The sequence below is a fragment of the Canis lupus genome, chromosome X, assembly GCF_003254725.2.
Source record: "Canis lupus dingo isolate Sandy chromosome X, ASM325472v2, whole genome shotgun sequence".
Taxonomy (NCBI): domain Eukaryota; kingdom Metazoa; phylum Chordata; class Mammalia; order Carnivora; family Canidae; genus Canis; species Canis lupus.
The window spans coordinates 65,092,132-65,106,690 of NC_064281.1; the positions used below are offsets into that span (position 1 = coordinate 65,092,132).

At 36.5% G+C, this 14,559-nt stretch overlaps 1 protein-coding gene across 5 annotated transcripts in view; it reads right to left on the reverse strand.

Annotated features, from left to right (window-relative positions):
• RPS6KA6 (ribosomal protein S6 kinase A6) overlaps positions 1-14,559 on the reverse strand; it is a 195,448-nt gene that overhangs the window by 112,931 nt on the left and 67,958 nt on the right. For 4 of the 5 annotated variants that reach the window (XM_049107594.1, XM_025431853.3, XM_049107591.1 and 1 more), the window contains one exon: positions 6,541-6,657. The exons of the other annotated variant lie outside the window; for it this stretch is intronic. In XM_049107594.1, coding sequence (XP_048963551.1) covers positions 6,541-6,657 — 117 coding nt within the window. The remainder of the gene's footprint in view (positions 1-6,540; positions 6,658-14,559) is intronic. 5 annotated transcript variants of the gene reach the window in all.

The window sequence follows — 14,559 nt, forward strand, 5'->3', positions numbered from 1 at the left end:
GCTTTCCTGTCCTGGAGGCACTCCTGGCCTGGCCGTATCTCGGCTCCTTGTGGGGGCCCCTCCCCCTTGGATGGTTTTTTATTTCTTTATTTTTTTTCCGTCTTCCTACCTTGATAGAAGCGTGAATTCTCCTCACTGTAGCATTCCAACTCTTCTCTCTTTAAATCTCAGGCCGAATTCATAGTTTTTCAGGATGATTTGAAAGTTATCTAGGTAAGTTGCTAGGGACAGCTGACTTGGGGACCCTACTCTTCCGCCATCTTGCCCTGCCTCCCAGTATTACAAATTTTTAAAAAGGCTTCTATGTTATCCTTGTTAAACTGAAGTTCCTGCACAAAGCTGAGTATTTCCTGAATTTAAGGACTATATTGACTTGTCCACATGTTTCTATATTTGATATGAAGATGTTATGAAAGACATTACATTTTGTTATACTGTATTCTCTTTATGAAGTCCCATGAGAAAAATTTTTTCTGGTCTGTTAGATCTGTTTACAACCTTACAGATACTGCCAATAATCCTGCAATTAAATGTATCAACTTCTTTATAATGGCTGCCAGAAATTTTAAGTCATCATTTTGTTCCCCCTTCTAGAACACATAGGCTTTTATGTCATGCATTTGTAAACAACAAAAATGCAGTACTGGCTTCATCTAATCTTTCCTACTCTAATCGTTTTCTCTACTTATTTTTATTTTACTTGGTATTCATTTATGAATATAGTAAATCCTGTCTGGAGCAAATCTGGATATAAATAAACATACATAGGAATAAATATATACATCAAATGAAAAACAATGACTTTTAATGGCTTGAAATGTTTGCCTGGTGAACTTTTTAAAATTTTTAAATTCAATTAGCCAACATACAGTACATTACTAGTTTCAGATTTACTATGCAATAATTTATGAGTTGCGTATAACACCCAGTGCTCACCATATCGCATGCCCTCCTTAATGTCCATCTCTCAATTACTCCGTCCCCCCACTCACCTCCCCTCCAACAACCCTGTTTGATTCCTATAGTTAAGAGTCTCTCAAGATTTTTCTCCCTCTCTCATGACTTCCCATTCAGTTTTCCCTCCCTTCCCCTATGATCCTCTACACTGTTCCTTATATTCCACACATGAGTAAAACCATATGATAATTCTTCTCTGATGAGTATTTTTGCTCAGTGTAATATCCTCCAGTTTCATCCACATTGATGTAAATGGAAAATATTTATTCTTTCTAATGGCTAAGTAGTATTCCATTGTATATATACATACAACATCTTTACCCATTTGTCTGTTCATGGACATCTTAGCTCTTTCCACAGTCTGGTTATTGTAGACATTGCTGCTATAAAAATTGGGGTGTAGGTGCCCCTTCAGATCACTACATTTGTATCTTTGGGGTAAAATACCTGGTGAAATTTTATCCAAGTTGATATTTAAGCATGTATACATATGAGATATAAAAAATTAATCTCTGTTCCTCTAAAATTAACATCATAAAAATACGATGTAAAATAATTAAGAGAATATTGCACTTCTATATATTTTTAAAAATACAGGTATGCAGAATGCACATGCCTTCCCTATACGTCAGTTTTATAAGCACTTGCCCCACACAGAATCTATTAAAAGCTCCCTATACTTTTACTCTCCCCAGCACAAATATTCAAGTCCTATCTCCTTATTTTCATATACTTCTTATAGCAAATTACTGTCAAACTATAATCTACCTTAGTTTTTACTGTGTCTTGAGAAAAATTTCTCTGTATTTCACGTTACATCCTTTACCATGTAGACATCAGGTTACTTTAAGACAATGTCAATTTTATGTCCACTAATACTGCTTTTATAAGTGTATACACTAGACGTTCAATAAATATTTTTTTTCTTTTAAATGATTCAGGTCACGATAGGGCAGGGCAAGATGGCAGAGGAGTAGGAGTCCTCAACTCACTTGGTCCCATCAACTTACCTAGATAACATTCAAATCATCCTGAACACCTATAAATTCGACCTGAGATTTAAAGACAGAATAGCCAAAACCCTACAGAGAGAAGGGTTTTCACTTCTAACAAGGTAGGAAAGTGGGGAAAAAAAAAAGAATGAAGTGGGGGAGGGGCACTGCCAAGGAGCCAGGGTAAAGCCAGTTGGTGAAACCTTCAGGTACAGGAAAGCCCAGCCCCAGAGAAGTGGGAACATTGAAAATCCACAGCGGATTCTTCCCAAATGGAAAAGCACTTAGCTGGGAAATCAAGCAGAATCACAGGAGGGGCAGTGAAGCCTCCAGTTTCCCAGAGTCACTAATAGAAGAAGTGCACCCAGAGGAAGGCGCATCACAAACTGTGGACTGATCTCTGTAAGGGCTAGAGCATGCAGCCAGCAGGGAATTTGGAAGAAGCTGGTTGGTTAGGTGGGCGGATCTGGATGGAGGTGTTTGCGCCCTACTGCCTTCAGGAGCCAGGACTCCCCAGAGCACGATTCCAGCGGCACAGGGTGCCATATTCCAGGGATCTAAGTGGACAAAGCCAAGGATCCCGCACTCCCTCTGGGACAGGCAGAGGTGGGGAGGGCACAGGCCAGGGAGGACTCTCCTTCCACTGGGCACCCTGCAAGCTGTGCAGATCAGCACACCCTCACCTGACCCAGGAGCATCTAGGCCAGTGTGGACTGGGAGACTGCATTAGTTACTAGTAGGGAACTGATTACAGAGCTGGAAATCCAGCCACCACCAATGTTGTTTTTACTTCTTGTTTCACCTTGTACCTTTGTTGACAGAACACATCAACAAGAGAAAAAAGAAGAACCATATCATCTTCTCAATAGATGCAGAGAAAGCCTTTGAGAAACTACAGCATCCATTCCTGATCAAAACTCTTCAGAGAGTAGGGATAGAAGGAACATTCCTCAGCATCTTAAAAGCCATGTTCAAAAAGCCCACAGCAAATATCATTCTTAATGGGGAAAAACTGAGAGCCTTTCCCCTAAAATCAGGAATACAAAAGGGATGTCCACTCTCACCACTGCTATTCAACATAGTACTAGAAGTCCTGGCCTCAGCAACCAGACAACAAAAAAGAAATTAAAGCCATTCAAATGGGCAAAGAAGAATTCAAACTCTCCCTCTTCACTGATGACATGAGAATGTTCATAGAAAACCCAAAAGACTCCACCCCAAGATTGCTAGAACTCATACAGCAATTTGGCAGTGTGGCAGGATACAAAATCAATGCCAAGAAATCAGTGGCATTTTTATACACTAAAAATGAGACTGAAGAAAGAGAAATTAAGGAGTCAATCCCATTGACTATTGCACCCAAAAGCATAAGATACCTAGGAACAAACCTAACCAAAGAGGTAAAGGATCTATACCCTAAAAACTACGGAACACTTCTGAAAGAAATAGAGAAAGACACAAAGAGATGGAAAAATATCCCATGCTCATGGATTGGCAGAATTAATATTGTGAAAATGTCCATGCTACCAAGGGCAATTTACACATTTAATTCAATCCCTATCAAAATACCATGGACTTTCTTCAGAGAGTTGGAACAAATCATCTTAAGATTTGTGTGGAATCAGAAAAGACCTCGAATAGCCAGGGGAACGTTGAAAAAGAAAACCAGAGCCGGAGGCATCATAAACCCAGATTTCAAGTTGTACTACAAAGCTGTGATCATCAAGACAGTGTGGTACTGGCACTAAAACAGACACATTGATCAATGGAACAGAGTAGAGAACCCAGAAATGGGCCCTCAATGTGGAGGCCGAGAAAATTAAGGCCATTCCACTTTAAGTTCAGCATTATCACAAGTACAGCCATCCCAGGCCCCTGTGAATAAGAGCTGAAATTTACAGCTTAATGCCCTTGAAAGTCCCATATTAGAATGAGAACAGAGCTCAATGCCCTTGAAAGCCCCATATCAGAATGTAAACAGAACTTGAGAAATTCCTCAACCACTTCTGGAGGTCCCCTAGACCAGCCCATAAAACTAAGCTGAAACCCACCTCGGAGTCCAAGTCCCTGCTCCACTGTGTCGGGTATACTTGGACCCAAGCTCGAGCTTGTAAATAAACCCTCGTGGATTTGCATTGGTGTCGGCTTTTTGGTGGTTTCTTGGATACCTAATCTTGGGCACAACACTCAACTCTATGGCCAACTAAAATTTGACAAAGCAGGAAAGACTATCCACTGGAAAAAAAGACAGTCTCTTCAATAAATGGTGCTGGGAAAATTGGACAGCCACATGCAGAAGAATGAAACTAGACCATTCATTCTCTTACACTATACATAGAGATAAACTCAAAATGGATGAAAGATCTAAATGTGAGACAAGATTCCATCAAAATCCTAGAGGAGAACACAGGCAACACTCTTTTTGAACTCGGCCACAGCAACTTCTTGCAAGATACATCTATGAAGGCAAGGGAAACAAAAGCAAAAATGAACGATTGGGAATTCATAAAGATAAAAAGCTTCTGCACAGCAAAAGAAACAGTCAACAAAACTCAATGACAACCTACAGAATGGGACAAGATATTTTCAAATCAGATAAAGGGCTAGTATCCAAGAGCTATAAAGAATTTATTAGACTCAACACCCAAGAAAAAAGCAATCTAATCATGAAATGGTCAAAAGACATGAACAGTAATTTCGCCAAGGAAGACATAGACATAGCCGACAAACGCATGAGAAAATGCTCCACATCACTGGCCATCAGGGAAATACAAATCAAACCACAATGAGATACCACCTCACACCAGTAAGAATGGTGAAAACTTACAAGACGGGAAACAACAAATGTTGGAGAGGATGTGGAAGAAGGGGATGTTGGTGGGAATGTGAACTGGTGCAGCCACTCTGGAAAACTGTGTGGAGGTTCCTCAAAGAGTTAAAAATAGAGCTACCCCTATGACCCAGCAATTGCTCTACTGGGGATTTACCCAAAAGATACAGATGCAGTGAAAAGCTGAGACACCTGCACCCCAATGTTTATAGCTGCAATGTCCACAATAGCCAAACTGTGGAAGGAGCTTCAATGTCCATTGAAAGGCGAATGGATAAAGAAGATGTGGTATATGTATACAATGGATTATTACTCAGCCATTAGAAACAACAAATACCCACCATTTGCTTCAATGTGGATGGAACTGGAGGGTATTATGCTGAGTGAAGTAAGTCAATTGGAGAAGGACAAACATATGGTTTCACTTCTACGGGGAATATAAAAAATAGTCAAAGGGATTATAGGGGAAAAGAGAGAAAATGAGTGGGAAAAATCAGAAAGGGTGACAGAGCATGAAAGACTCGTATCTCTGGGAAATGAACAAGTGGTAGTGGAAGGGGAAGTGGGTGGGGGAATGGGGTAACTGGGTATCGGGCCCTGACGGGGGCACTGGACATGATGAGGACTGGGTGTTATACTATATGTTGGCTAATTGAATTCCAATAAAAAATATACAATAAAGGGATGCCTGGGTGGCTCAGCGGTAGAGCATCTGCTTTTGGCTCAGGGTGTGATTCTGAGATATGGGATCGAATCCCACATCGAGCTCCTGCAGAGAGCCTGCTTCTCCCTCTGCCTATGTCTCTGCCTCTGTCTCTCTCTCTCTCTCTCTCGCTCTCTCTCGCTCTCTCATGAATAAATAAATAAATTCTTTAAAAATATATATACAAAAAATGATTCAGGTCATAAAAGTCACTGCTCAGTTGCCCTACTTTTCTCCCTTTAAACTAAATCTCAGTCACCTCAAATTAGTAGTTTCTCCTTATCTTTCTCCCATTAAATTGTTGCTATTGTTTCCTTAAAGGCTGTTATCTATTGTTGTGTGTATAGTAACTTTCAACTTTCACTTCTTAGATGTTAGATGTACAAAAGTCAAGAACCAGACCTACAAACTTCTAAGAATCATACCATTAAGCACTTAATAAACAGATTTAATAATTAATTTCATTATTTTGATAATGGAATTAATCATGAATTTCTCAGTGTTTCTATCTTGAAACTTAAGCTCCTTAGAGCTTAGGAGTTTCACATCATCCATACGTCACCCAGTCCCTATCCCTGCTGTAAGGTACACACACTTCTTTAATGATAATAGGTGAATTCATGCACTCATATATGAATTGGTGTATAATTATTACTTTTGTGATAGGGCTAAGAAATATAGATAAATATAGATAAAATAAAATATAGCTAAAATCACTCAGAAAGAACAAGCTGTGGATTATGCCAGCATTTTTAAAAGGAAAACGTTTTTTAAAAAATCAAACTACTTTGACATAGGCAACTAATAAACAGCATGTTCTATTTTGTTCCAAAGAAATGAGTGAGCCCACAGTACCGGAAAACATTGTTTATTATAGATAAATATCAAGAAATAGAACTAAAAGTACCACAGAAATAAAAGGAGTAAAATTAGAGAGTTAACTTTATGTGTATTCTTTTACAAATTTATAAATGGCACATTTTCCAAATTTCTATGTGTACACTTTTTCTGTTAAATGTTTAAAAGAGAAAAAAAATGTGGAATAAGGCATTTATTACCTTTCCAAAGGATCCCTGACCAAGCACCTTGAGCAACTCGAACTGTGCAGGATCTGCCTTCTCATATCCTTCCTTAACATGATGAGTAATAGGGATTTCTTTAACAACTCCTTCATCCTGTAAAAAAAAAATCTAAACAATTCTCAAAACTAGTTGCAACATCTAATGATTAGCTCCATTTAGATCCAGAAATCACACCAGAAAATAACTGACTATCCAACTCCTTCACCTTAGCACAGAGTTTTATGGGCTACTGGTATATTTCAATTCCCTATTTTCTCACACAGAGATCAACCACCACCACCACCTCTATTATATAATTACACATAAACATAAGCACATAAAATCTATGCTTCAGGTTTCCCTTCCAACTAGTAGTGATAGAAGAAAAAAATCAACAACTAATAATAGTTTTAAGACCCTCACTGGAGGGGTGCCTGACTGGCCCAGTCAGTTGAGCATTCTCAAATTCTGGTCTGGATACCAAGAATATTCTCAGTCAAGTCATGCATTTATTGATTGATTAATAAATATTGACTATGGTCAAAGTGGGCATAAGCATAATCCCAAGTAAACCAGACTCCTTCGCAGCTAAAATAACTTCCATGTTACACAATTAGTCAAACATTCACTCTGTCATGAGGGTAGGAGAGTAATTTTAGCTTTAGGTATCAGTAACCACTAATCAGCCAGAAATGAAGAATCAGCTCTAAAAGTATGTCTATGGCTGTTTGCTATACATCAAGATGGTATTTCAACAGACTTGTAAGTGGCTATGAGAGTTAATTTCCCCCAAAAAGTCAAAAACTGTTTTTAGGGATGCCTGGGTGGCTCAGTGGTTGAGGGTCTGCCTCTGGCTTAGGGTGTGATCCCAGTCCCTGGATCGAGTCCCACATCGTGTTCCCTGCAAGGAGCCTGCTTCTCCCTCTGGTCTGTGTCTCTGCCTCTCACTGTATGTCTCTCATGAATAAATAAATAAAATCTTTTAAGAAAAACTTTTTAATGCAAATACATATGCTTTGCAGCTACCATTCTATATGGTTTATCTATATGCACCTTTGCAATAGAATATGTGTATACCAAAAGCAACATCAGACTGTATACTCTAAATATTATGGTTAACTGAGTTTTCACTACATACCAGGAATGTACTACTGGTCTTTAGAGCATATAATAAAAACATGTATTAGGATTCTTCTCCACCTGAAAGAACACTGGTAGAAGAGTCAGTAGACTAAGATTTGCTCCTAGCTCTGCCATGCATAAGACAAGTGGCCTTAGCCAAATCACAAACTACTCTACTTCACTGTTCTCACATGACAAACAGGTTACATTACATGGGTCTTTAAGGTTCCCCATAGGTCTGTGATTCTATGTTGAACACAATACAGCATTTTTATGCCTAAGTATTTTAGTATCTGACATTTAAGACCATCATTATAAACATGGGTCATAATGACATTAGTTTTTAAAAAATGTTCAGAGCTAGGAAACAACTGTACTGTACTAGTTACTGTCACCAAGGAAACAATTATACTCTAGTTAGTTTCACCAAAGCTAAGAATGTCTTCTAAATTAAAGTGTCTGCCCAATGTCTCTTTTCTTAATTAAAATCCAGATGCCAAAAAAAATAAAAAATAAAAAAAAATAAAATAAAATCCAGATGCCCAGCCTTTAAAAATGTAATATGTCTTTCATTTTTTGGCAGCATTACCATAAAAAGTTTCCAACATGAGAAATGCTACTAGATTAGAAAAAGATCACTTTTCCCAGGGGATAGCCACCATAAAATATTGTTACTGTGTGTCCTAATAAATCACATTGTCTTTCTCTTTCACTAGACTGTGAGCTTCCTGAATGCAGATATTATCACATTCATCTCTGCATTCCTAAGGCTTTGCATAATACTTGTTTGATTTTATGGAAGCAGACAGCCACGGAAATCCACACAATTTCATAACTAGAGAATGAAGAAAAAGTTGTTTTAATTTATATGGATAGATAGTATTATATACAATATATATTTTAATATATAATATTTATTATATTTCGTGTATAGTTGACACACAATGTTACATTACTTTCAGGTACACAAGGTATTGGTTCAACCATTCTATATGATATCCTATGCTCACTACAAGTATAACTACTGTCACCATACAATGCTATTACTTTACCATTGACTATACTTCTTAATGCTGTAGCTCCTATTCCCATGACTTACTCATTCCTCAACTGGAAGCCTGTATCTCCCACTTCACTTCACTCATTTTACCCATCCTCCAGCTTCCCTCCCCTCTGGCAATCATCAGCTTATTCTCACTTGTAAAAAGAAAGATTTTCAAGATAAATAGTAAAAAAAACACGTAAAATTATTTTTAAATGTCTTTAAGAAAAACTGAAAATAGGTATCCAGAGTTAATTTTTTAAAAGATTTTAATTTATTTATTCATGAGAAACACACACACACACAGAGAGAGAGAGAGAGAGGCAGGGACACAGAGGGAGAAGCAAGCTCCATGCAGGGAGCTCAATGCCGGACTCAGTCCCGGGTCTCCAGGATCATGCCCTGGGCTGAAGGCAGGAGCTAAACCTGTGAGCCACCCAGGCTTCCCCCAGAGTTAATTTTTTAATATACAAAGGAAATAAGGAAATATGAAATTCATCCTATATAATGGAATTGTGTCAGTTTTGAACAGAACTGATTTTATATCTAAATTTAATGAAATAAGCATTTTTTCTTCAGAGTGTGAGGAATATAAATAAACATTTTTCAAGATTATCCATGGTCAGTACTTTTATTACACTGTGTTGTACTCAATATAAATGAAAGGCACAATGACTCCAGAATCTGTACTTTTTAAAAAATGCTGACATTAACTTACTGATTGGCCATCTGTCTTCTCTAATAAACACACATATGTTCCTAAGCAAACAACTACTATGTACTATGTTACTAAATTATAGCTAGGTTGCATTTAAGTAAAGAGTAGCTTATAATTCCTTAGCTGCAAATAAAAATCACTAGTAAAATAAATATTTATTTAATACACATGTTTGAGTTCCATCCTCAAAGATTATGGTTCAGTAGAACTAGAGTGAGACCTAGTATTTTTTAAAACCTCCCAGATGATTCTGATACATGCTCAGTATTGAAAAGTAGTATTTAGGTGCTTCTAAGATACAGGTACATAGATATATAAATATAGATAGTCATACACATATATACACACATACATACACATGGTTACTTATTATACAAGTGTTTTATAATTTGCATGTGCTACCTCTTTTTTTACTGTCAAATTCTCTGATACTCTCTATGTCATCATTTCCAATATTCATCTTTCTTATTTCATCTCCTCCCCAACCCATTCTTGTCTACTGCCTAACATTTCTTAGCATCTCCAAGGCTATATTTATTGATGTTTAATACTAAAACATTATTTTTGTGTCATCTGTAGCCCTCTTTCCTTCTTCTACTTCACTTTCTTCTGGTTCTGCACCATTCCAAAAATCTTGAGACTTGTAGTGTTCTAGCCTGAAATAAGGTAGTAATGTACCTATCAACAATCCATTTGTTTTCTCCTAAGAGTGAATCATCTTCAAATACTTTTCTCTATCCTGGTATAATAAAGTCATGATGTATTACATAATCTTCCCATACACACAGCCTTTTATCTTTAATTACTCACTCATTCAGAAAAATCAACAACATTCATGGAGCACATGCTATGTATCATACACTGTGCTACCTACTTGGGATACAGAGATAAAATGTAGACTTGAGGATAACAAATTTTGTCAGATATGTCACATCCCTTAATGAAACAAAAAGATATACAGTATGTTATGGGCTGAATCGTTTCCCCTCAAAATTCATGTGCTGAAGTCTTAACCCCCAGTACCTCAGAATGTGACTATTTGGAGACAGGGTGTTAAAAAAATAAGGTCATTAGGATGAACCCTTATCAAATATGACTAGTGTTCCTTTAAGAAGAGAAGATTAAAAAAAAAAAAGAAGAGAAGATTAAGACATAGACACACACAGAAGAAAAAGCATATAAAAGCACAGGGAGAAGACTGACATCTATAAGCCAAGGAAACAGACCTCAGAAGAAATTAACTTTGCCAACAATTTGCTCTTGAACTTCTAGCCTCCAGAATTGTGAGAAAATATATTTGTTGTATAAGTTACTTGGTCTGTGATACTTAGTTATGGCAGCCCTAACAAACTTATACATAGTACCTAATCATAGTTGATATCTGTAAAGAAAGCTAATAGTGTGAAATTAAGATTTAATAACTTTGAAATAGGAACCACTGTTCTTTCCAAAACAACATGACAAATCTCAGGCGAGAATGAAGGTGAGTTAGTTTTTTGTTGGAATATCATAGTAATTGTTAATAAATACAAAAATTATGAAGGCTCAATCACAACCAAAACAGTATGTTCTGACCTCTACAATCTGTGATCATCTTTTTAATTCAAGGAGCCAACAATGCTGTTAATACTGGAAAAATATACTGATAGAATATAAAACAAAATGCAAAGTACACTACTGCCCCAATCTTTTGACAACTGACTTGAAATCACCTGTTAATGAGAAAAAGAAACTGAAGACAATTTATTAGGAAATCATACTATATGATATTATTATGACTGCTTCCTATAAGCATAGATACCTCCAGAAAACAGGTCAAAACAAGAGGGATGGACCAAGAGAGTATAATGCTAAGAGAAGTAAGTCAGAGAAAGACAAATATCATATGATTCACCCATATGTGGAATTTAAGAAACAAAATAAATGAGTAAAGGGGGAAAAAAGAAAGAGATATGCCAATAAACAGACTCTTAATTATTAAGAACAAACTGATGGTTATCAGAGGGAAGGTGGTAGGGGATAGGTGAAATAGATGATGGACATAGAGTGTACTTGTCATGATGAGCAAGGGGTGATGTATGGAATTGTTAAGTCACTATATTGTACACCTGAACCTAATATAACACTGCATGTTAACTATACTGGAATTAAAACTAAAAAGTGAAAATAAAGAAGACAGATTTTTACAGCATTATTTTATGGGTTTTATACATTATTGCAATATCCATCTGTTCAAATATTTGCTATATTTCTGGGTAGATAGGACAGTTTGATCACCGAGAAATTCCAAAAGCATTTAGTTATAGATTTATTAAAATGTACATGCAGAGATCTGGGAAAGCAGCTTGATGTACTCTTCACATGCAGTGAATAATCCAGGGTCAAGGAAAACCAAGCTAAGTATCAGCTTACTTTGAAAGAAGGCTAACAGTAATAATAATGTAAATGTCAAAACACCACCAGGGTGAACGAAACACCTCAAATAATGTACTTATTGGAAAGTAATTACAGAATATTTAGGCTAGGAAAATAGTATAAATTTGTATTGACTGAAAACCAAACAAGGGTGGCAAACTAGTTCCCTCTTGGCTTGGATTACTCTATTTACTAGGATCAGCTCTTTAGTTCCCTCATCTATAAAATGGCAATAAAATTTGCCCTATCTATTTCAGACCTGCATGACAGAGTCAGCTGAGAACTGAGAAAAACACAGTATGTCTATAAAATTGAAGTTATTGAATTGTTTATTCTATTTATCTTTGCATTGCTTCTGGCATAGCATACAACTGCACCTACTATTGACTAGGCATCAATATTTAGATGAACAGTAATTGTTTATCAAAGAGTTTTGCATATCTATAGTACAAGGGTTTGAAATTATTTTTCTTTTTTTTTTTTATGAAATTATTTTTCTATTGCAAAACTTTTCCCTTTATCATATTAGCTGTAGTTTTTTATAGTGCATTATATTTTTTTCAAGTTTTTCTTTAAATTCTAGTTAGTCAACACATATTGTAATAACGGTTTCAGGAATAGAATTTAATTATTCATCACTTACATATAACACCAAGTGCTGATCACGAGTACCCTTCTTAATAACCAACTATTTAGCCCATTCCCCAGCCCACCTGTCTTCATCAATCCGCAGTTTGCTTTCTCTAGTTAAGTCTCTTATGGCGTGCCTCCCTGTTTTTTTCTTCTACTTCTATTTCATCTGTTTTGTTTCTTAAATTCCACGTGTGAGTGAAATCATATGATATTTTTTTTATTTTTTTTATATGATATTTATCTTTCTTTGTTTTCACTTAGCATAATACACTCTACCACCATCCAAATCACAGCAAATGGCAAGTATCGTTCATTTTATAGCTGACATCCTCTTTATCTATCATCAGTTGATGGACACACAGGATCTTTCCATAACTTACCTATTGTTCACAATGCTGCTATAAAAATCAGGATACACGTGCCCCATTGAAATAGTATTTTTGTATCCATTGCATAAATACCTATTAGTGTGATTGCTGGTCTAGTGGCAGTTATATTTTTAACTTTTTGAGGAACCACCATGCTATTTTCCAGAGTGGCTACACCACTTTGCAATCCCACCAACAGTATGAAAGGGTTTCCCTTTCTACATATTCTCACCAAAATTTGTTTCCTATATTATTAATTTTAGCCATTCTGACAGGGATAAGTTGGTATCTCGTTGTTTTGATTTGTCTTTCCGTGATGATGACTGATGCTGAGCATCGTTTCATGTGTTATTAGCCATCTGTAGTCTTCTTTGGAAAAAAGTCTATTAATGTGTACTGCCCATTTCTTAACTGGATTATTTGCTTTTTGGGTGTTGAGTGTGATAATGTCTTTACAGATTTTGGATAACGCTTTATCAGATATGTCATTTGCAAATATCTTCCCCAATTCTGCAGGTGGCCTTTTAGTTTTGTTGATTGTTTCTTTCACTGTGCCGAAGTTTTATTGTGATGAAGCCCCAATAGTTCATTTTTTTAAGATTTATTTATTTATTTATTTATTTATTTATTTATTTATTTATTTATGATAGACAAAGGGAGAGAGAGAGAGAGGCAGAGACACAGAAGGAGGGAGAAGCAGGTTCCAGGCTGGGATCCCAACGTGGGACTCGATCCCAGAACTACAGGATCACGCCCTGGGCCAAAGGCAGGCGCTAAACCACTGAGCCACCCAGGGATCCCCCCAATAGTTCATTTTTTTAAATCAATAGTTCATTTTCGCTTTTGTTTCCCTTGCCTCAAGAGAATGTCCAGTAAGAAGTCTTTGTAGCCAATGTCAAAGTGGTTACTACCTGTGTTATTCTTCAGGATTTTTATGGTTTCCTGTCTCAGATTTAGGTCTTTCAACCATTTTGAATTTATTTTTGTGTATGGTATAAGAAAGTGGCCCAGATTCATTCTTCTGCATGGGGCCATCCAGTTTTCGCAATGTCATTTGCTGAAAAGACTGTCATTTTTCCATTGGATATTTTTTCCCAGTTTGTTGAACATGAATTGGTATCATTGTGGGTCCACTTCTGGGTTCTGTATTCTGTTCCATTGATCTATGTGTCTGTTTTTGTGCCATTACCATACTGTCTTCATGACTACAGTTTTGTAATATAGCTTTAAATCCAGAATTGTGTTTCCTCCAGCTTCACTTTACTTTTTCAAGATTGTTATGGCCACTTGAGGTCTTTTGTGGTTTCATACAAATGTTAATATTGTTCTAGATCTGTGAAAAATGGTGGTATTTTGAAAAGACTGCATTAAATATGTAGATTGATTTGGGTAGTAAAAACCTTTTAAAAAGGTTTATTCTTCCAATGAATAAGGCTAGAGTGTCTTTTCATTTCTTCGTGTCATCTTCAAATTCTTTCATCAGGGTTTTATAGTATTCAGAATGCCTTTCTTTTACCTCCTTGGTTAGGTTTATTCCTTGGTATCTTATGCTTTTTGGTTCAATTGTAAATGGGAATCGATTCCTTGATTTTTCTTTCTGCTTCTTCATTATTAGTGTAGAGAAAGGCAAATGTACTTGATTTTGTATCCTGTGATTTTGTTGAATTCATAAATCAGTTCTAACAATTTTTAAAAAATTTATTTTTATTGGTGTTCAA